The 25,488-nt window shown below is 45.0% G+C and overlaps 1 protein-coding gene across 3 annotated transcripts in view; it reads left to right on the forward strand.

Annotated features, from left to right (window-relative positions):
* Window positions 1–25,488, forward strand: part of LOC135528982 (arf-GAP with GTPase, ANK repeat and PH domain-containing protein 1) — a 126,765-nt gene that overhangs the window by 60,189 nt on the left and 41,088 nt on the right. For 2 of the 3 annotated variants that reach the window (XM_064957947.1, XM_064957948.1), the window contains exons 9-10: window positions 2,379–2,540; window positions 20,040–20,194. In XM_064957947.1, coding sequence (XP_064814019.1) covers window positions 2,379–2,540; window positions 20,040–20,194 — 317 coding nt within the window. The remainder of the gene's footprint in view (window positions 1–2,378; window positions 2,541–20,039; window positions 20,195–25,488) is intronic. The other variant, XM_064957949.1, reaches the window with a different exon arrangement.

The raw sequence follows: 25,488 nt of genomic DNA on the forward strand, positions 1-25,488 counted from the left end.
CTTGGCCTACCTTAGGCTTTCTAAAAGTAGACTAGAACATAATGAATTGACAAGGAAAGTATGAAGGGACATCTGTGATTATAGTTTGAAATTGACAATCATTACTATAGAAACAAATACATGCAACATGTCCATTGTCAAATTTTCACCTTTGCTGATTATCAAAGGGGAGAGTGTTGGAAAGATTTTTCAAATACTGTGAGGAACTATTCTAATAATTGGATGTAAAAAATAAACAAATGCGGACTTAGTTGACTTGCAGTGTGAGGTGAGGAAGCTCATTCCTTTTTCTCTCCAATTTCCTGATATCCAATTGGTAGTTACAGTCTTGTCCCATCGTTGCAACTCCTCTACGGACTCGGGAGTGCCGAAGGTTGAGAACCATGCGTCTTCCGAAACACAACCCTGCCAAGCCGCACTGCTTCTTGACACAGTGATTGCTTAACCCGGAAGCCAGCCGCACCAATGTGTCGGAGGAAACACCGTACAGCCGGCGACCGAAGTCAGCGTGCATGCGGCCGGCCCGCCACAAGGAGTCGCTAGAGCGCGATGGCACAAGGACGTCCCAGTCGACCAAACCCTCCCCTAACCCGGACGACGCTTGGCCAATTGTGTGCTGCCTCATGGGCCTGCTGCGACACAGCCTGGGATCGAACCCAGCTCTGTAGTGACGCCTCTATCACTACGATGCAGTGCCTAGACAGCTGCACCACTCAGGAGGCCAAGAAGCTCAGCTTTATTAGTGTTTGTGAGTTAAGACTATCAGAAATCAGACCTCCCCGAATGGGCCCTTCATTGAACGTTGCGAGAAGCAGGCCAGGTTTTTCTATGCACGCTCAGGGGTGTGCAGTCGGTCTACATTAACAGTACAGAGAAACCAGACACATGCTCATTGCTCACATGGAGCGTGTAAATGATGTGAGAAACAAGTTGTGGTTTATTTCATACCAAGTGTAGCAGGTTGTGGGCTCTGCTAACAACGTTTCCACTCCGAGAATGAGAACGGTAAATTACTATAATTAATACATCCATTAACAGAAATGAATGTAACTAAATGACAGGGATAAATGGTAAATTGCCTGTTTTACAAACAGTAGGCTACCACGTGCTTTCATAAAAGAGCATTGTGGGCCGTCTGTGTAGCCCAGGCTACTGTTCTACTTAGCAGGGATAGGAGGGCGTTCATTTTGTTTTGGTCTCGCCGAGGGCGGGTTATGGACCAGGACCGGCCCTGATCAGCGTTGATTAGTCTAGAAATTAAGAAAAGATTCTGTATCAAATGATACTGTACCATGCCAGGTTGGAGAGGATTGGCCAGTTGTCCGTTTGACAACCTTAGCGCATTATAGGCCTCAGAGCCAGAACAACATTGTCCACTGCTGTTGAATAATGAATGAATAGTCAGACACTTTCCCCAAAATGTAAAATAACTATTTATTTATTTACTAGCGAACAATGAAAATGTGCATTGAATAAAAGAAAGTCAACACATCAAAGTGCCAGTCTATAGAGAGCTGAACACCCCGCATCTAGCAGATGAGCTGCTCCAGCAAGTGCCTGAACACCCCCGCATCAAGCAGATGAGCTGCTCCAGCATCAAAGTGCCATAGTCTATAGAGCTGAACACCCCCGCATCTAGCAGATGAGCTGCTCCAGCATCAGTGCCATAGTCTATAGAGCTGAACACCCCCGCATCTAGCAGATGAGCTGCTCCAGCATCAAAGTGCCATAGTCTATAGAGCTGAACACCCCCGCATCTAGCAGATGAGCTGCTCCAGCATCAAAGTGCCATAGTCTATAGAGCTGAACATCCCCTGCATCTAGCAGATGAGCTGCTCCAGCATCAAAGTGCCATAGTCTATAGAGCTGAACACCCCCGCATCTAGCAGATGAACTGCTCCAGCATGAGCTGCTCCAGCATCAAAGTGCCATAGTCTATAGAGCTGAACACCCCCGCATCTAGCAGATGAGCTGCTCCAGCATCAAAGTGACAGTTGGACCCCGCATCTAGCAGATGAGCTGCTCCAGCATCAAAGGACAGTTGGAAAGAGGAAGAGATGTAGAAAGTTGAATAGACCAAGTTAGCAAAACAACTGCTTATAAAGTTTATCTACATGAAAATAAAGTTAAATATATATATTGTTATCCTGAAATGAATGAAGGCAGGTTTTAAATGCTTTTGAGGGTTATTTTATTTTCATGACAGGCTTCATCCATAACTGTCAGTTACAGGGTTATTACATTACCTTCACAGCCTGAGCTGCTGTTTACTCTTGCGTACTCAACATATTTTCAAAAGTATTTCTGGTCCTTCGTTGCTTTCGTCTTGTTGTTGTTGAGGAGCAGTGTTATCTAACGGTTTGTCTCTTTCCCTGTAGACACGGGTCTGGGAGAGTCTGTGTGCTCCAGCCCCTCCATCTCCAACACCACCAGCCCTAAGATGGACCCGCCCCCCTCGCCGCACGCCAACCGCAAGAAGCACCGCCGGAAGAAGAGCACCAGCAACTTCAAAGCCGACGGCCTCTCTGGTACTGGGGAAGGTAACGCCATCTCCCCTCCCTCTCCGTTTTCCAGCCCTGGTCCGCCCTTTAAAATGCTCCCCCTAGCTAACAAACACCTAGTCTATACACTAGCTGGGTCCTAGGTGCTAAGCTCTGCTATTGAATGAATGCGTCTGGAAAAGAATGGAGCAACAAACCTAGGAAGTACAAAACTATGATGAACCTGGTGATTTTAGATAACTAATGATTGTCAACGATGACTTAACATCTGACCCTTTAGCTGTCTTGGACCAGGTAACTCCTTTAAAGAGATTTTATTCCAAGATAAATAAATGGTACATGAAATGAATGAAATAAGGTATTTGAATATGATTAGGCACCGTATGCTGCCGTAGGAACAGGTATGGGAAACGCAGCCATGTCTTCCCACGAGCCCCCTGACATCACTCTGCTTGTGGAAGGGGGTTCTCCATTCTTTTCTCTCATCCCTCCATTCCTCCTCTTTCTGTCTGTCTGTCAGTCAGATGTGTGTTTTCAGCACTGCTAATAGTAAACATGACATACTACTCTGTCACAATGAATGGCATTGAATGGCTTGCTCATAAACACACATTTACTTGTGGATACACAGGTTTATAGGCTCAAATACACTGTCTTGGGGTATCAAACACACTGATGCATCCTCACTCATGCGCACCCACACACACACCCACACACACACACACACACACACACAAAACGTCACCCACCATTGTGAATGGGAGTGGAACAGATGCAGAGTTGGTAGCAGATGTGTGATGTAATGTGTAGCACTTCCATCAGAGGGAATCACGTGGCTGACAAGACAAGTGCCTGTCTTCTGTCTCTGTCTGGGGTCACTCCATCTCCTCTCCTGCCTGCTTGCCTGGCTGGCTGGGACTGGGAGGAATACTGGAGCAGATAGACATTACTGGGAATGGGACATTATAATGTTGGGGGCTGAATGTATTGTATTTCACCTAGCTCGCAAACAGGCTATTTTGAATGGAGGAAATTTATTAATTGAAATGATTGGCGAACATGCAATTACTGGAGAATAAACTGGATGAGCGCCGTTCGAGACTATCCTGTCAACGTGATCTGAAAAACTGTAATATCCTATGTTTCTCTGAGTCGTGGCTGAACAAGGACATGGTAAATCTAAATCAAGGTTGTTTTTCTATACAGCGGCAGAACAGAGCAGTGGCATCGGGAAGCTCAGGGGAGGTGGTGTCTCTTATCAACAGCTGGGGCGCGGTCTCTAATATTAAGGAAGTCTCGAGGTTTTGCTCGCCTGAGTTAAAATACCCCATGATAAGCTGTAGACCATACTATTTACCAAGAGTAAATACTGTCCTTTCCCACCTGGACAAAAGGAACAACTATGTGAGAATGTTGTTCATTGACTTCAGCTCAGCGTTCAACACCATAGTCCACTCCAAGCTCATCACTATGCTAAGGACCCAAACACCTCCCTCTGCAACTTGATCCTGGATTTCCTGACGGGCTTGACGAGCTTGAAGTTCCTTGTGTCCACATCACTAAGGAATTATCATGGTCCATGAAGAGAGCACAACAACACCTCTTCCCCCTCAGGAGGCTGACAATATTCTGCATAGGCCCTCAGATCCTCAAAAGGTTCTACAAGCTGCACCACTGAGAGCATCTTGACTGGCTGCATCACCTCTTGATATGGCAACAACTGCTTGGCATCCGGCAAGCGGTACCGATGCACCAAGTCTGGATCCAACAGGACCCTGAACAGCTTCTACCCCCAAGCCATAAGACTGCTAAATATTTAGTCTGGGTAGCTATTGGTTAACTATTTGACTATCTGCATTGACCATTTTTACACAAACTCTTTTGACTCATCACATACGCTGCTGTTACAGTTATTATCATCCTGTTGCCTAGTCACTTATCTCTACCTACAGTGCCTTGCGAAAGTATTCGGCCCCCTTGAACTTTGCGACCTTTTGCCACATTTCAGGCTTCAAACATAAAGATATAAAACTGTATTTTTTTGTGAAGAATCAACAACAAGTGGGACACAATCATGAAGTGGAACGACATTTATTGGATATTTCAAACTTTTTTATACGGAGACTTGATTACACACAGGTGGATTGTATTTATCATCATTAGTCATTTAGGTCAACATTGGATCATTCAGAGATCCTCACTGAACCTCTGGAGAGAGTTTGCTGCACTGAAAGTAAAGGGGCTGAATAATTTTGCACGCCCAATTTTTCAGTTTTTGATTTGTTAAAAAGGTTTGAAATATCCAATAAATGTCGTTCCACTTCATGATTGTGTCCCACTTGTTGTTGATTCTTCACAAAAAAATACAGTTTTATATCTTTATGTTTGAAGCCTGAAATGTGGCAAAAGGTCGCAAAGTTCAAGGGGGCCGAATACTTTCGCAAGGCACTGTATATGTACATATCTACCTCAATTATCTCATACTCCTGCACATTGACTCCCTACTGGTACCCCGTGTATATAACCAAGTTATCATTGACTCCCTACTGGTACCCCGTGTATATAACCAAGTTATCATTGACTCCCTACTGGTACCCCGTGTATATAACCAAGTTATCATTGACTCAGTACTGGTACCCCGTGTATATAACCAAGTTATCATTGACTCAGTACTGGTACCCGTGTATATAACCAAGTTATCATTGACTCCCTACTGGTACCCCGTGTATATAACCAAGTTATCATCGACTCAGTACTGGTACCCCGTGTATATAACCAAGTTACTCATTGTGGTTACTTGTGTTACACACTTTATTCAAAACATGTTTTAGGTGGAGTGTGCTTCCTTCACACCCCCAACCCAGCACGCTTTTCCCGAAGGCCGAGCGTTGTGAGACGCTCCCCCAGCCAGCCGGCCTCTGTGCAGCCCCTTTGCCCCATTCGTCAGCGGGGCACTTAAGTGAAATATTATAAATAATCCACCGTATTGAAATCTTTTATCAGCTGTGGCACTTTCATTATTCAATAAGCGATTAGTAACAGTCTCCCAATTTAGCCATTAAGCACCACGCGACAGCGTGGGGCCTCTCTACGCCTGTCACACCACGACCCAGATGAAGTATCAGCCTGTCACACACACCCGTTATTCATGAGGCGAGGGGCCGGGGCGGGCCGCCCTCTGCTCCACTCTGGTCCGTCCCCACCCTCGCCGCTCCTTCTCCTATAGCCCAGGTAGGGCCACCGTGAGGGTATACGTCACTCTGTCTCTCTCTCCATGTCTCTCTCTTTCCTCCATGTCTCTCCTCTCTCCATGTCTCTCTCTTTCCTCCATGTCTCTCCTCTCTCCATGTCTCTCTCTGTGTCTCTCTTCCACTCTGGTCCGTCCCCACCCTCGCTGCTCCTTCTCCTATAGCCCAGGTAGGGCCACCGTGAGGGTATACGTCACTCTGCACTCTGTCTCTCTCTCCATGTCTCTCTCTTTCCTCCTGTGTCTCCTCTCCACTTTCTCCGTCTCCATGTCTCTCTCAGGTGTGAGGGTATCTCTCTGTCCTCTCTCCATGTCTCTCTCTTTCCTCCATGTCTCTCCTCTCATGTGTCTCTCTCTCTCTGTGTCCCCACCCTCCATGCTCTCTCCTTCTCTCTAGGGCCACCGTGTATCTCCTTACGGCACTCTGTCTCTCTCTCCATGTCTCTCTCTTTCCTATCTCCTTCATGTCTCTCCTCTCTCCATGTCTCTCTCTGTGTCTTTCTCTCCTCTCTCCATGTCTCTCTCTCCACTCTCCTTCATGTCTCTCTCTCTCCATGTCTCTCTTTCCTCTCTCCATGTCTCTCCATGTCTCTCATATCTCTCTCATCTCTCTCCTCCATGTCTCTCTCTCCTCTCTCCATGTCTCCTTGGTGTCTTTCTCCATGTCTCTCTCACCACTCTCCTTCATGTCTCTCCTCTCTCCATGTCTCTCTCTCCTCTCTCCATGTCTCTCTCTCCATGTCTCCTTGGTGTCTCTCCTCCATGTTTCTCTCTCCTCTCTCCATGTCTCCTTGGTGTCTCTCTCCTTCATGTCTCTCTCTCCTCTCTCCATGTCTCCTTGGTGTCTCTCTCCTCCATGTCTCTCCTTCTCTCCATGTCTCTCTTTCCTCTCTTGTCTCCTTCTCTCCATGTCTCTCTTTCCTCTCTCTCTCTCTTTCATCTGTCTGGTCTCTTTCCTCTCTTGTCTCTCCTTCTCTCCATGTCTCTCTTTCCTCTCTCTCTCTTTCATCTATCTGGTCTCCATCTCCATGTCACTCTCTCTGTTTTCTATTTCTCTTGTTTTCTTTCTACTTCAGATGTTAGTAAATATACATTAAAAAATGGTGTTAATTGTCTGATATTACATTATACTCACCATGCTTTCCGTGTGTGTGTGTGCGCGCGCGTGTGTGTGAGTGTGTGTGTGTGTGTGTGTGCACGTCTGTGTGTAAACTGAAAGGGATACTTCAGGATGGGATACTGAAAGGGATAGTTCAGTTAGCGCAATGCCTGGAAGTCTATGGTATCTACTAGCATGCTAGCAGTTACCATAGACGTCCAGTCATTGCGCTAACGCTAGTTAGCAACGTCCTTCAAACTGCACACAAGCACCTAACAAATGGTATCCACGATTTCATCGGACTCTGGGGAAGTAGATAAAGGGCTTCATTGCCAACATCCTGAAGTATCCCTTTAAGGTTGTGAGGAAACAGCAGGATTCCTACATGGCTAAAACAGGGGATCCTTTTATTTCTAATGAAAAGCTACTTGCTCCCTCTCTTCTCCCTCCCTCTCTTCTCCCTAAAACAAAGACACCACTCATCCTCTTCCTTCCACTGAGCCAGACCCTCCCTCCCCCCACATGCTTGACATGTGGAGACCCCCGAATCTCTACCCCTCCATCCCTCTCCTCCCCCTTTCCTCTCTTTCACAGCCACCTGTATCAGGTGTATCACTCCTCCTCTGTGTGCTCCGTCGATCACAGCCCACAATTAACTGTCTCTAAGAGCACCTCGTTAGTTGCCTAGCACCCCCTGGTTACATACACTACAGCACGGGGTCCGGCTCCTCGCTGCGCGGGACCTTTGAAAGGGGATCTGACCGCGAGCCTGCTGGAGATACCAAAGTTGTCCCTCAGATTGGAGACTGGGGACATGAAAGCGCCCCTTTTGGCCCCTTTGAGATGGGAGGTGGAGATGAGGCCTCACACAGCGGCAGACCAGCTGCAGATCCCTCCTGGAGAGGAGATGTTAGTCAGTCAGGACAGAACGCTCTCTATGATCTGGTATGGGATCAAAGGATCAGGTGGTTAGATAGCGGACTGGGTGATTGGGGGATTCATTCCACACAGGTTGTTAGAGAGAGCAGAAGTGGGTGTGGTTTGTGTTGTGACTGAAGCATCTTGGTGCATCTATCATTTAGCCCTTAGAGGGGAGGTGGGCCTGCCGAACCGCTTTGGCCATTTCCCTAAAATGGAAGATAATTAAGGTCACTTTGTAGCCATAGAGGTACAGCAGGTGTGACACTAAGGTCAACTTGTTAAAGGTCCCAGGTGGTCTTTCCCATGCAGAAGACCATCATTCGTTGGATGTACAAAGGACCGAAGTACAAAGGACCCAAATATTTTAGATGCCACACACACACACACTGCCGTGTGGGGTGCAGATGTAAATGACTTGAACATATATTGGGGTATTTCTTTGTGATTTGCTCCAGATTCCTGTGTGTGGGACAATAGCTCCTTGAAGGACAATAAGACCGAGGCTCGTACAAGCAGTCTAACATTTAAACCTCACACACCCATTACCAGAATGTTCCCTTGTCCTATGCTGTAGCAGGGGACCAGTGAATAAATGTACTTTCTCTTCTGATATCGTTGTGTAGCAAATGTTCTTTGTAGCCTCGGGGGATGTTGGGAAATAACAGTAGCGTTGGCGGGGGCTGTGAGGGTTCAGGGGCGAGATGCGAGGGGGAATAAGTGTATTTAGAGTGTAGTGTGTACCTCATTATAGAAGGTGAAAGCAGAAGTCACATAGTCTAGGACCTGAACACCGTCAGTGGGAGAGGGAAACATTTTACCCCTCTGCCCCCTCTGATAACCTTTTCTTAGCTTGAATTTGTTTAACATCTATTTTTTAAACCAGTTCTATTTGACTTGTTCTATATATTTTTTGAGTTTCCATTCTGTGCACATGCCACTGCCAGGTTGTCATGGTAACTTAGATCTCTCTGTGAATGATGTTCAGGCAGTACTGTTCAGCTTCAACTGTTCCTGTGTTGCTTCTACTGCTGACTTGTGATTTGTCACTGCATCTCACCTTAGCCCCTCCCACACAAGTCCATGCCCAGCCCATGACTCCTCCCCCTCTAGTGTTGCTGGTTGATTATAACTGACTACTCCCCCTCTAGTGCTGCTGGTTGATTACACCTGACTCCTCCCCCTCTAGTGCTGCTGGTTGATTACACCTGACTCCTCCCCCCAAGTGCTGCTGGTTGATTACACCTGACTCCTCCCCCTGTAGTGCTGCTTGTTGATTACACCTGACTCCTCCCCCTCTAGTGCTGCTGGTTGATTACACCTGACTCCTTCTCCCCAAGTGCTGCTGGTTGATTACACCTGACTCCTCCCCCCTCTAGTGCTGCTGGTTGATTACACCTGACTCCTCCCCCTCTAGTGCTGCTGGTTGATTACACCTTTCTCCTTTTTTAGTCTTTATATTTGTGTTGTCTTCAATCTTCTACGCTGTCCTCTTCTCTCCATCTCTCCTCCTGCCGCCCGTCGGGATGCAGCCAAACATCAAGCGTGGAAACTTAACCGCGTCGGTAGTCTGCGTAACATATACAGTAACAGCAACTGGGAAGGTAACTAACTAACTGACTGGTTAACCCACCATGATGGAGAGAGTAACAGCAACTGGGAAGGTAACTAACTAACTGACTGGTTAACCCACCATGATGGAGAGAGTAACAGCAACTGGGAAGGTAACTAACTAACTGACTGGTTAACCCACCATGATGGAGAGAGTAACAGAAACTGGGAAGGTAACTAACTGACTAGTTAACCCACCATGAAGAAGAGAGTAACAGCAACTGGGAAGGTAACTAACTAACTAACTGACTGGTTAACCTACCATGATGGAGAGAGTAACAGCAACTGGGAAGGTAACTAACTAACTAACTAACTGACTGGTTAACCAACTGAAACTCCCCATCCCGGATCCGGGATTGTGACTAAAGCCTCAGGCTCAACTAACTGACTGATTAACCGATTTCTGAAAATCGCAACTAAAATTAAAATAATGCGTTTGCTCTCAAGCTTAGCCTTTTCTTAACAACACTGTCATCTCAGATTTTCAAAATATGCTTTTGAACCCAGAAATTGACTAATTTGTGTAAGAGTATGCAAAGCTAGCATAGCATTTTGTGTAGCATGTAGCACGCAACATTTTCACAAAAGCCAGATAACCAAATAAATAAAATCATTTACTTTGAAGAGCTTCTGATGTTTTCATGATGGAGAGACTCCCAGCCACATACCAGATGCGCAGTGTTTCCTGAAAGCGTCTGTGGTAGGAGAAATCGTTCCGTTTTCTACATTGCGCCTGGCTACCGAAACGAACCGAAAATGCAGTCACCTACAACGTGAAACTTTTCCGGATTAACTACATAATATCGACCGTAACAGCAACTGGGTTGTTTGGAATCAATCCTCAAGGTGTTTTTTCACATGATCTCTTCATTGACATGCAGTTGGGAAGCTTGCTTCTCTCTCTGTGCCCCATGGAAAAATACTGGCAGGTGACTTTGCGCACCAATTTGGCGCAGGACACCGGGCGGACACGTGGTAAATGTGGTCTCTTATGGTCAATCTTCCAATGATCTGCCTACAAATACGTCACAATGCTGCAGACACCTTGGGGAAACGACAGAAAGGTAACAGACTAACTGCTGGTTCACAGCCATATAAGGAGATCATGAAAGACAGAGCCTCAAAAATCCTTGTCATTTCCTGGATGCCAAGTCATCTTGGTTTTGCCTGAAGCTCACGTTAAAGGGCACCCACAGAGAAGATATTTGTATTTCTGGAACGTAAGTGTTTTCTAACGAACAGTAGCAATTAACCCATCTTTTTGTGACAAAATATCTTGTTTAAAAACTGGGAACGTTTTTCTTCCAAAAATGAAATAAGTAACCATAGGTAACTAAACTGACTGGTTAACCCACCATGAAGAAGAGAGTTACCTTCCCAGTTGCGGTTACTAACTAACTAACTGACTGGTTAACCTACCATGATGGAGAGAGTAACAGCAACTGGGAAGGTAACTAACTAACTAACTAACTGACTGGTTAACCCACCATGATGGAGAGAGTAACAGCAACTGGGAAGGTAACTAACTAACTAACTGACTGGTTAACCCACCATGATGGAGAGAGTAACAGCAACTGGGAAGGTAACTAACTAACTGACTGGTTAACCCACCATGATGGAGAGAGTAACAGCAACTGGGAAGGTAACTAACTAACTAACTAACTGACTGGTTAACCCACCATGATGGAGAGAGTAACAGCAACTGGGAAGGTAACTAACTCACTGACTGGTTAACCCACCATGATGGAGAGAATAACAGCAACTGGGAAGGTAACTAACTGACTGGCTGGTTAACCCACCATGATGGAGAGAGTAACAGCAACTGGGAAGGTAACTAACTAACTGACTGATTAACCCACTATGATGGAGAGAGTAACAGCAACTGGGAAGGTAACTAACTAACTGACTGATTAACCCACTATGATGGAGAGAGTAACAGCAACTGGGAAGGTAACTAACTAACTAACTGGTTAACCTACCATGATGGAGAGAGTAACAGCAACTGGGAATGTAACTAACTGACTGGTTAACCCACCATGATGGAGAGAGTAACAGCAACTGGGAAGGTAACTAACTGACTAGTTAACCCACCATGAAGAAGAGAGTAACAGCAACTGGGAAGGTAACTAACTGACTAGTTAACCCACCATGATGGAGAGAGTAACAGCAACTGGGAAGGTAACTAACTAACTGACTGGTTAACCCACCATGATGGAGAGAGTAACAACAACTGGGAAGGTAACTAACTAACTGACTGGTTAACCCACCATGATGGAGAGAGTAACAGCAACTGGGAAGGTAACTAACTAACTGACTGATTAACCCACTATGATGGAGAGAGTAACAGCAACTGGGAAGGTAACTAACTGACTGGTTAACCCACCATGATGGAGCAACTGGGAAGGTAACTAACTAACTGACTGGTTAACCCACCATGATGGAGCAACTGGGAAGGTAACTAACTGACTGGTTAACCCACCATGATGGAGAGAATAACAGCAACTGGGAAGGTAACTAACTGACTGGTTAACCAACCATGATGGAGAGTAACAGCAACAGCAACTGGGAAGGTAACTAACTAACTGACTGGTTAACCCACCATGATGGAGAGAATTCACACACCCAAGATGGCAGCCTTCCACTCCACCATGTCCACCTGTCTCCATCTTTGCCCTTTGACCTTTCTCAGTGGACATGTTTGCGCCTGATGTCCATGTGTACTTTCCTCTGCCCCCCGTCCCCCCTCTCACTGCCAAGTAAGACACCTTAGATACACAGAGCATCCTGGAATGCACTCTCTCTGGTGTCATGGACGTGTGTGTGTGTGTGGTGCCTTGTGACTCTTCTCCCCTGTGCTTCGGCAGTCCCCAACTTAACTCGTGGCTCATGGTTTTTACAGTATGTGATGGACAGCGTCAGGTATATATTGGCCAACCCCCCCCCCTTTATATTATGTCCTTGTTCAATAAGAAATAAATATTTATTTCCTGAGACGTGAGCAATTGCTGCACTATTTTCCAGGTTATTAATGCTGTAAAATGGTGGTAATACTATAGGGAGTAATGACCTGTTTCACCAAGCAATACTGTGTGCACTGACATTTAAGGCTTTTAATTTCTGTTTCCTGAGCCTCACCCCCCCTCCTTCCCCCTCTCCCTTTTTCCAGACGCATCCTCCCCCCTCATTGCAGTCCCCAGACCCACCCAACCCCACATACACCCTCTCTCTCTTGGGTTACTCTAGCAGGGCCTGGGCCTAAGCCCTGGGCCTAAGCCCTGGTCCATCCACATGTTTAGTGCTGCCTTTCCTCTGTACTGCCTGGAATTGGTGAACGGTCTATATTATATTTGGGTGTGTATTGTTGTGCTGTTAAAGATTGGCCATGTAAGAGATCACAAATTGCCCCGATGACAGCACCACTCTCTTTCTCGCTCTTTGCTCTCTCTCTTGCTCTCCCCTGTAGCTCAGAGTAGTGGTGTGATTACTACGAGTGGCGGGGCGATGGAGAGTGCGAGTGTGTGTCCCTGCGTGTGTGCCTGAAAGAGTATATCAAATAAAGGCTGGTGTGTGTGTGTGTGTGTGTGTGTGTGTGTGTGTGTGTGTGTGTGTGTGTGTGTGTGTGTGTGTGTGTGTGTGTACCCATTTCCCTCAGGTTAACAGATGGCTTATGTTGTGATACACATATCAAATCTAACCAAGGGCCTTCTCACACTGCCAGACAGGTTTCAATTCAGGCTGCGCTATATCAGAGACGTATAGGAGACAGACAGACAGACACAGGCTGTGGTATATCAGAGACGTATAGGGAGACAGACAGACAGACACAGGCTGTGGTATATCAGAGACGTATAGGAGACAGACAGACAGACACAGGCTGTGGTATATCAGGGCAGTATAGGAGACAGACAGACAGACACAGGCTGTGGTATATCAGGGCAGTATAGGAGACAGACAGACAGACACAGGCTGTGGTATATCAGGGCAGTATAGGAGACAGACAGACAGACACAGGCTGTGGTATATCAGGGCAGTATAGGAGAGAGACAGACAGGCTGTGGTATATCAGGGCAGTATAGGAGTCAGACAGGCTGTGGTATATCAGGGCAGTATAGGAGAGAGACAGACAGGCTGTGGTATATCAGGGCAGTGTAGGAGAGAGACAGACATGCTGTGGTATATCAGGGCAGTGTAGGAGAGAGACAGACAGGCTGTGGTATATCAGGGCAGTATAGGAGTCAGACAGGCTGTGGTATATCAGGGCAGTATAGGAGAGAGACAGACAGGCTGTGGTATATCAGGGCAGTGTAAGAGAGAGACAGACAGGCTGTGGTATATCAGGGCAGTGTAGGAGAGAGACAGACATGCTGTGGTATATCAGGGCAGTGTAGGAGAGAGACAGACAGGCTGTGGTATATCAGGGCAGTATAGGAGTCAGACAGGCTGTGGTATATCAGGGCAGTATAGGAGAGAGACAGACAGGCTGTGGTATATCAGGGCAGTATAGGAGAGAGACAGACAGGCTGTGGTATATCAGGGCAGTGTAGGAGAGAGACAGACAGGCTGTGGTATATCACGGCAGTGTAGGAGAGAGACAGACAGGCTGTGGTATATCAGGGCAGTATAGGAGAGAGACAGACATGCTGTGGTATATCAGGGCAGTGTAGGAGACAGACAGGCTCTGGTATATAAGGGCAGTGTAAGAGAGAGACAGACAGGCTGTGGTATATCAGGGCAGTGTAGGAGAGAGACAGACAGGCTGTGGTATATCAGGGCAGTATAGGAGTCAGACAGGCTGTGGTATATCAGGGCAGTGTAGGAGAGAGACAGACAGGCTGTGGTATATCAGGGCAGTGTAGGAGAGAGACAGACAGGCTGTGGTATATCAGGGCAGTATAGGAGAGAGACAGGCTGTGGTATATCAGGGCAGTATAGGAGAGAGACAGACAGGCTGTGGTATATCAGGGCAGTGTAGGAGAGAGACAGACAGGCTGTGGTATATCAGGGCAGTATAGGAGAGAGACAGACAGGCTGTGGTATATAACTGCAGTATAGGAGAGACAGACAGGCTGTGGTATATCAGGGCAGTGTAGGAGAGAGACAGACAGGCTGTGGTATATCAGGGCAGTATAGGAGAGAGACAGACAGGCTGTGGTATATCAGGGCAGTATAGGAGAGAGACAGACAGGCTGTGGTATATCAGGGCAGTATAGGAGAGAGACAGACAGGCTGTGGTATATCAGGGCAGTATAGAGAGACAGACAGGCTGTGGTATATCAGGGCAGTATAGGAGAGAGACAGACAGGCTGTGGTATATCAGGGCAGTGTAGGAGAGAGACAGACAGGCTGTGGTATATCAGGGCAGTATAGGAGAGAGACAGACAGGCTGTGGTATATAACTGCAGTATAGGAGAGAGACAGGCTGTGGTATATCAGGGCAGTGTAAGAGAGAGACAGACAGGCTGTGGTATATCAGGGCAGTATAGGAGAGAGACAGACAGGCTGTGGTATATCAGGGCAGTATAGGAGAGAGACAGACAGGCTGTGGTATATCAGGGCAGTATAGGAGAGAGACAGGCTGTGGTATATCTGGGCAGTATAGGAGAGAGACAGGCTGTGGTATATCTGGGCAGTATAGGAGAGAGACAAACAGGCTGTGGTATATCAGGGCAGTATAGGAGAGAGACAAACAGGCTGTGGTATATCAGGGCAGTGTAGCTGAGAGACAGACAGGCTGTGGTATATCAGGGCAGTATAGGAGAGAGACAAACAGGCTGTGGTATATCAGGGCAGTATAGGAGAGAGACAAACAGGCTGTGGTATATCAGGGCAGTGTAGCTGAGAGACAGACAGGCTGTGGTATATCAGGGCAGTATAGGAGAGAGACAGACAGGCTGTGGTATATCAGGGCAGTATAGGAGAGAGACAGACAGGCTGTGGTATATCAGGGCAGTATAGGAGAGAGACAAACAGGCTGTGGTATATCAGGGCAGTATAGGAGAGAGACAGACAGGCTGTGGTATATCAGGGCAGTATAGGAGAGAGACAAACAGGCTGTGGTATATCAGGGCAGTATAGGAGAGAGACAAACAGGCTGTGGTATATCAGGGCAGTGTAGGAGAGAGACAAACAGGCTGTGGTATATCAGGGCAGTATAGGAGAGAGACAGACAGGCTGTGGTATATCAGGGCAGTATAGGAGAGAGACAGACAGGCTGTGGTATATCAGGGCAGTATAGGAGAGAGACAGACAGGCTGTGGTATATCAGGGCAGTATAGGAGAGAGACAGACAGGCTGTGGTATATCAGGGCAGTATAGGAGAGAGACAGGATGTGGTATATCAGGGCAGTATAGGAGAGAGACAGACAGGCTGTGGTATATCAGGGCAGTATAGGAGAGAGACAGACAGGCTGTGGTATATCAGGGCAGTATAGGAGAGAGACAGACAGGCTGTGGTATATCAGGGCAGTATAGGAGAGAGACAGGATGTGGTATATCAGGGCAGTATAGGAGAGAGACAGACAGGCTGTGGTATATCACGGCAGTATAGGAGAGAGACAGACAGGCTGTGGTATATCACGGCAGTGTAGGAGAGAGACAGACAGGCTGTGGTATATCAGGGCAGTATAGGAGAGAGACAGACAGGCTGTGGTATATCAGGGCAGTATAGGAGACGGGCTGAGGCAGCCTCTCATGACTCATGACTCAGTGGGCCTCCCAGTAATGGCCACCTCATTTCAGGGTTTGCAGAGGAAAATTGGGGGTGGGAGTGTTAGAAAGGGGGGGTTACACAGTTGCACAGCCTAATGCCCTTTCATTTTTATTTTGAAATTCATTAATCGACTTGAGAATGAGGAGGGGGAGGAGCGATGGGGGTTGGAACAGTATTAATTTATGCCTCGGCTAGCTGGGCTCGGCTTTCTGCATTGTTGGTTTCCATAATTGTCAAACAACCACCCCCTCTCTCCCCCTTTGCAGAGAAAAGCAGGAACATTTAATTATGATGAGAACATTGTTCCTGACCCCACAGGGCTTGTCAGCGTTTGAGGGGCGGGGCCCAATCTAGGACGAGACGATATCACAGTCCCAGGAGCTCTCTTACACAAATAGGGAGAGACATCCTATAGGCCTCTTTGGGGACAGTATTTGACCTCTGCAGAAATACTTTAGGTCTTCAACTGTAGCTATGTCTCTCAGATGAAAATAAGCTTTGAGGTTGTAGGATGAGATGGAAGAGGTTATTTCAGCTGAATCATGTAATCTAAAGACAGTGAGACATCTGCAGTCTCTTTACCCATGCAGGAAGTTAAAGGCTCTTCAGGTTTCTAACTTATTTAGCCACAGGGCCTATCCTCCCATCCTTAGACAGGCAGAGAGAGATGTAGGGAGACAAAGGCCTTTCATTGTGGGTCTGAACACTCTGAAGCCAGAAGGGAACTTCAGCTTCACTGGTCTCTGAGAGGAAGCCAATTAGCTAAATGAGTGAGTGAGGAAAAGGAGGAGAGGAGTAAATGGTTTGGCTCCTCCAGCCTGACTCTCCTCTCTCTCTGTCTCTCTCTCTCGCCGTTCTCCCTTTTCTCGGCTGATTAAACTTGTAATCTTCTCCCAGGGAGGTGATCAGACCTCCACTCCCAGACAGAACACATCACAAAGCTGTCAGTGATTACTAGTCTATTCTAACTGGTTCACTAGTGCTGGATTGTATTATTGAAGTATATAGGTTTCATGCACTCCAGAGCCATAAGCTGTTAATGCAGCTACCACCAATGTAGCTAGCTTCCACTGATGACAAGTAGGTCACTACAAGACCGTGGTGCTGCTTCCCTCACCGGTTCCTCAGGTCGTCCTATTGAGAAGCCCTCTGATTAGCACATGCTGGAGGGCTGATGGGGGGTGAGGAGGGGGCTGATTGGCTCCTCATTATGTAATTGGGCCCCCTGTCCCTTCTCATTGGAGTAAATTGTAAACGGAACCAGGTTGGTGTCTGATCTCCCTCATCAGAGGGTCTCTTGTTAGAACCAGCTGTGCCCTTCCTACCCTGCCATGTTCCTCCACTTCACCTCTTCTTCAATCCCTCCTTTTGTTCTTAACAGCTTCCAAATGTGACCTCGCAAATGAGACCTACACACACAATGTCAGGGCTTTGACGTTAACTGTGAAAGAGCCTGCGTCACTCTCTAAAACAGAGTCCTCATTGGCCCCATTTAGCCTATGTTGGGTGAGGTGTGGATAGCAGATCCATGTGTTCCCCTCTAGGGGGGGGTTGTGATTGTAATGACTGGCCTTTATTCTGGACCACTGATAGCTAAGGGTCCTGGGGTGGCCACTGGGGGCCACGGGGTCTGTAATTGGGGGGATATCCTGGCCACAGGGGGACGGATGTGGAGGGGTTCCAGAGGTCACTAGGATCTGTGGTAGAGCTGACAGACTGTTCTGCTCTGTTCCACTGAAAAAGGTTTTGACGAGATGGAATACAGCTACAGACAGAAGTGACTTTTGTAGCAGGTTAGGAGAATTAACATAGCAGGTTAGGAGAATTAACATAGCAGGTTAGGAGAATTAACATAGCCGGTTAGGAGAATTAACATAGCAGGTTAGGAGAATTAACATAGCCGGTTAGGAGAATTAACATAGCAGGTTAGGAGAATTAACATAGCAGGTTAGGAGAATTAACATAGCAGGTTAGGAGAATTAACATAGCCGGTTAGGAGAATTAACATAGCCGGTTAGGAGAATTAACATAGCAGGTTAGGAGAATTAACATAGCAGGTTAGGAGAATTAACATAGCAGGTTAGGAGAATTAACATAGCAGGTTAGGAGAATTAACATAGCCGGTTAGGAGAATTAACATAGCCGGTTAGGAGAATTAACATAGCAGGTTAGGAGAATTAACGTAGCAGGTTAGGAGAATTAACGTAGCAGGTTAGGAGAATTAACGTAGCAGGTTAGGAGAATTAACATAGCAGGTTAGGAGAATTAATGTAGCAGGTTAGGAGAATTAATGTAGCAGGTTAGGAGAATTAACGTAGCAGGTTAGGAGAACTAGCGTAGCAGGTTAGGAGAACTAGCGTAGCAGGTTAGGAGAACTAGCGTAGCAGGTTAGGAGAACTAGCGTAGCAGGTTAGGAGAACTAACGTAGCAGGTTAGGAGAACTAACGTAGCAGGTTAGGAGAATTAACGTAGCAGGTTAGGAGAATTAACGTAGCAGGTTAGGAGAATTAACGTAGCAGGTTAGGAGAATTAACGTAGCAGGTTAGGAGAATTAACGTAGCAGGTTAGGAGAACTAGCGTAGCAGGTTAGGAGAACTAGCGTAGCAGGTTAGGAGAACTAGCGTAGCAGGTTAGGAGAATTAACGTAGCAGGTTAGGAGAACTAACGTAGCAGGCTAGGGGAACTAACGTAGCAGGCTAGGGGAACTAACGTAGCAGGTTAGGGGAACTAACGTAGCAGGTTAGGATAACTAGCGTAGCAGGTTAGGAGAACTAGTCCGATGATGCTGTGACACACCGCCCCAGACCATGACGGACCCTCCACCTCCAAATCAATCCCGCTCCAGAGTACAGGCCTCGGTGTAACGCTCATTCCTTCAGCGACAAACGCGAATCCGACCATCACCCCGGTTAGACAAAACCTTGAAGAGCACTTTTTTCCAGTCCTGTCTGGTCCAGCGACGGTGGGTTTGTGCCCATAGGCGACGTTGTTGCCGGTGATATCTGGTGAGGCCTACAAGCCCTCAGTCCAGCCTCTCTCAGCCTGTTGCAGACAGTCTGAGCACTGATGGAGGGATTGTGTGTTCCTGGTGTAACTCGGGCAGTTGTTTTTGCCATCCTGTACCTGTGATGTAAGTGTGATGTTCGGATGTAACGATCCTGTGCAGGTGTTGTTACACGTGATCTGCCGCTGCGAGGACGATCAGCTGTCCGTCCTGTCTCCCTGTAGCGCTGTCCTAGGCGTCTCACAGTACGGACATTTATTGCCCTGGCCACATCTGCAGTCTTCATGCCTCCTTGCAGCATGCCTAAGGCATGTTCACTCAGATGAGCAGGGACCCTGGGCATCTTTCTTTTGGTGTTTTTCAGAGTCATGAGAAAGTTTTCTTAACAGTGACCTTAATTGCCTACCGTCTGTAAGCTGTTAGTGTCTTAACGAACATTCCTCAGGTGCATGTTCATTAATTGTTTATGGTTCATTGAACAAGAATGGGAAACAGTGTTTAAACCCTTTACAATGAAGATTGGTGAAGTTATTTGGATTTTTACAAATTATCTTTGAAAGACAGGGTCCTTAGTTTGTGTGTGTGGCAGTGCATTAGGTGTGTGTGTGTGTGTGTGTGTGTGTGTGTGTGTGTGTGTGTGTGTGTGTAGCAGTGCATTAGGTGTGTGTGTGTAGCAATGCATTAGGTGTGTGTGTGTGTAGCAGTGCATTAGGTGTGTGTGTAGCTGTGTGTGTGTGTGTAGCAGTGCATTCGGTGTGTGTGTGTGTGTAGCAGTGCATTATGGGTGTATGTAGCAGTGCATTATGGGTGTATGTAGCAGTGCATTAGGGGTGTGTGTGTGTGTGGCAGTGCATTAATGTGTGTGTAACAGTGCAATAGATGTGTGTATGCCACCAACCCTAAAAGTAACCCTCTCTTTCTCACCCTCCCTATATCCCTCTGTCCTCCAGAACAAGAGGAGAACTTTGAGTTGACCATTGTATCTTTGACGGGCCAGACATGGCACTTTGAGGCCACCTCGTACGAGGAGAGAGACGCCTGGGTCCAGGCCATCGAGAGCCAAATCCTAGCCAGCCTGCAGTCCTGTGAGAGCAGCAAGGCCAAGGTACCGTACTACAATATTACACTACTGTTACACTACTATTACACTACTATTACAATACTATTACGCTACTATTACACTACTATACTATTACACTACTATTGCAGTACTATACTATTCCAATACTATTACAATATTACACTGCTGTTACACTACTATTACAATACTATTACGCTACTATTACAATACTATACTATTACAATACTATACTATTACACTACAGTTACAATACTATTACAATACTATAATATTACACGACTATTACAATACTATACTATGACACTACGGTTACAATACTATACTATTACAATAATATACTATTACACTACTATTACAATACTATACTGTTACACTACGGTTACAATATTATTACAATACTATACTGTTACACTACGATTACAATACTATACTGTTACAATACTTTTACAATACTTTTACAATACTATTACAATACTATACCGTCACACTACTATTACACTACTATTACAATACTATACTATTACACTACTATCACAATACTATACTATTACACTTCTATTACAATACTATTACAATATTATACTATTACACTACTATTACAATACTATACTGTTACAATACTATTACAATACTATTACAATACCGTCACACTACTATTACACTACTATTACAATAATATACTATTACACTACTATTACAATACTATACTATTACACTACTATCACAATACTATACTATTACACTACTATTACAATACTATTACAATACTATACTATTACACTACTATTAAAATACTATACTGTTACACTACTGTTACAATACTATACTATTACGCTATGGTTACAATACTATACTGTTACACTACTATTACAATACTATACTATTACACTACGGTTACAATACTATACTATTACACTACAGTTACAATACTATACTGTTACACTACTATTACTTTACTATTACACTACTATTACAATACTATACTATTACAATACTATTACAATACTATACTATTACACTACTATTACAATACTATACTGTTACACTACTATTACACTACTATACTATTACACTACGGTTACAATACTATACTGTTACACTGATGTCACAGTACTGTTACACTACTACTGTATACCACACTATTACAATACTGGTACAGTACTATTACAGTGATGTTACAGTATATACCACACTTACAATACTATACCACACTGTTACAATACTATACCGCACTAGTACAATACTATACCACACTGTTACACTTCTATACCACAATGCTACACTACTATACCACACGTACGATACTATACTGCACTAGTACAATACTATACCACACTGATACACTACTATACCACTATACCACACTGTTACACTACTATACCACTACACAATACTGTTACACTACTATACCACACTGTTACGCCATACTGTTACACTACTATACCACACTGTTACACTACTATACCACACTGTTACACTACTATACCACACTTACGATACTATACTGCACTAGTACAATACTATACCACACTGTTACAATACTATACTGCACTAGTACAGTACGATTACAATACTGTTAGATTACTGTTATACCACTATACCACACTGTTACACTACTATACCACTATACCATATTGTTATACTACTATAACACACTGTTACACTACTATACCACACTGTTACACTACTATACCACAATGCTACACTACTATACCACACTATTACAATACTATACCACACTAATGATACTATACTGCACTAGTACAATGCTATACCACACTGTTACAATACTATACTGCACTAGTACAGTACGATTACAATACTGTTAGATTACTGTTATACCACTATACCACACTGTTACACTACTATACCACTATACCACACTGTTACACTACTATACCACTATACCACACTGTTATACCACTATACCACACTGTTACACTACTATACCACACTGTTACACTACTATACCACACTGTTACACTACTATACCACGCTGTTACACTACCATACCACGCTGTTACACTACTATACCACAATGCTACACTACTATACCACACTATTACAATACTATACCACACTAATGATACTATACTGCACTAGTACAATGCTATACCACACTGTTACAATACTATACTGCACTAGTACAGTACGATTACAATACTGTTAGATTACTGTTATACCACTATACCACACTGTTACACTACTATACCACTATACCACACTGTTACACTGCTATACCACAGTGTTACACTACTATACCACACTGTTACACTACTATACCACATTGTTACAGTACTATACCACACTGTTACACTACTATACCACTATACCACACTGTTACACTACTATACCACACTGTTACACTACTATACCATTATACCACACTGTTACACTGCTATACCACGCTGTTACACTGCTATACCACGCTGCTACACTGCTATACCACGCTGTTACACTGCTATACCACTATACCACACTGTTACACTACTATACCACACTGTTACACTACTATACCACACTGTTACACTACTATACCACACTGTTACACTACTATACCACTATACCACACTGTTACACTACTATACCACTATACCACACTGTTACACTACTATACCACACTGTTACACTACTATACCACACTGTTACACTACTATACCACTATACCATACTATTACAGTACTATACCACACTGTTGCACTACTATACCACACTGTTACACTACTATACCACACTGTTACACTACAATACCACACTGTTACACTACAATACCACACTGTTACACTACAATACCACACTGTTACACTACTATACCACACTGTTACACTACAATACCACACTGTTACACTAGTATACCACACTGTTACACTGCTATACCACACTGTTACACTACTATACCGCTATACCACGCTGTTACACTGCTATACCACGCTGTTACACTGCTATACCACGCTGTTACACTGCTATACCACGATGTTACACTGCTATACCACGCTGTTACACTGCTATACCACGCTGTTACACTGCTATACCACGCTGTTACACTAGTATACCACGCTGTTACACTGCTATACCACACTGTTATTGTACTATACCACACTGTTACACTACTATACCACACTGTTACACTACTATACCACTATACCACACAGTTACACTACTATACCACTATACCATACTGTTACACTACTATACCACACTGTTACACTACTATACCACACTGTTACATTACTATACCACACTGTTACACTAGTATACCACGCTGTTATTCTACTATACCACACTGTTACATTGCTATACCATACTGTTACAGTACTATACCACACTGTTACACTACTATACCACACTGTTACACTACTATACCACATTGTTACAGTACTATACCACACTGTTACACTACTATACCACTATACCACACTGTTACACTACTATACCACACTGTTAAATCAAATCAAATCAAATTTATTTATATAGCCCTTCGTACATCAGCTGATATCTCAAAGTGCTGTACAGAAACCCAGCCTAAAACCCCAAACAGCAAGCAATGCAGGTGTAGAAGCACGGTGGCTAGGAAAAACTCCCTAGAAAAGCCAAAACCTAGGAAGAAACCTAGAGAGGAACCAGGCTATGTGGGGTGGCCAGTCCTCTTCTGGCTGTGCCGGGTAGAGATTATAACAGAACATGGCCAAGATGTTCAAATGTTCATAAATGACCAGCATGGTCGAATAATAATAAGGCAGAACAGTTGAAACTGGAGCAGCAGCACGGCCAGGTGGACTGGGGACAGCAAGGAGTCATCATGTCAAGTAGTCCTGGGGCATGGTCCTAGGGCTCAGGTCAGTTGAAACTGGAGCAGCAGCACGGCCAGGTGGACTGGGGACAGCAAGGAGTCATCATGTCAGGTAGTCCTGGGGCATGGTCCTAGGGCTCAGGTCCTCCGAGAGAGAGAAGGAGAGAATTAGAGAACGCACACTTAGATTCACACAGGACACCGAATTGGACAGGAGAAGTACTCCAGATATAACAAACTGACCCCAGCCCCCCGACACATAAACTACTGCAGCATAAATACTGGAGGCTGAGACAGGAGGGGTCAGGAGACACTGTGGCCCCACCCGAGGACACCCCCGGACAGGGGGTGTCTATACTATACCACTATACCACACTGTTACACTGCTATACCACTATACCACGCTGTTACACTGCTATACCACGCTGTTACACTGCTATACCACACTGTTATTGTACTATACCGCACTGTTACACTACTATACCACACTGTTACACTACTATACCACACTGTTACACTACTATACCACACTGTTACACTACTATACCACTATACCACACTGTTACACTACTATACCACTATACCATACTGTTACACTACTATACCACACTGTTACACTACTATACCACACTGTTACATTACTATACCACACTGTTACACTAGTATACCACGCTGTTACACTGCTATACCACGCTTTTATTCTACTATACCACACTGTTACACTGCTATACCATACTGTTACAGTACTATACCACACTGTTACACTACTATACCACACTGTTACACTACTATACCACATTGTTACAGTACTATACCACACTGTTACACTACTATACCACTATACCACACTGTTACACTACTATACCACACTGTTACACTACTATACCACTATACCACACTATTACACTGCTATACCACTATACCACGCTGTTACACTGCTATACCACGCTGTTACACTGCTATACCACGCTGTTACACTGCTATACCACACTGTTACACTACTATACCACTATACCACACTGTTACACTACTATACCACACTGTTACACTACTATAACACTATACCACACTGTTACACTACTATACCACACTGTTACACTACTATACCACTATACCATACTGTTACAGTACTATACCACACTGTTACACTACTATACCACACTGTTACACTACTATACCACACTGTTACACTGCTATACCACACTGTTACACTGCTATACCACACTGTTACACTGCTATACCACACTGTTACACTGCTGTACCACAGTGTTACACTACAATACCACACTGTTACACTACTATACCACATTGTTACAGTACTATACCACACTGTTACACTACTATACCACTATACCACACTGTTACACTACTATACCACACTGTTACACTACTATACCATTATACCACGCTGTTACACTGCTATACCACGCTGTTACACTGCTATACCACTATACCACACTGTTACACTACTATACCACACTGTTACACTACTATACCACACTGTTACACTACTATACCACTATACCAC

This window comes from Oncorhynchus masou, unplaced genomic scaffold (genome assembly GCF_036934945.1).
Source record: "Oncorhynchus masou masou isolate Uvic2021 unplaced genomic scaffold, UVic_Omas_1.1 unplaced_scaffold_1068, whole genome shotgun sequence".
Classification (NCBI taxonomy): Eukaryota; Metazoa; Chordata; class Actinopteri; order Salmoniformes; family Salmonidae; genus Oncorhynchus; species Oncorhynchus masou.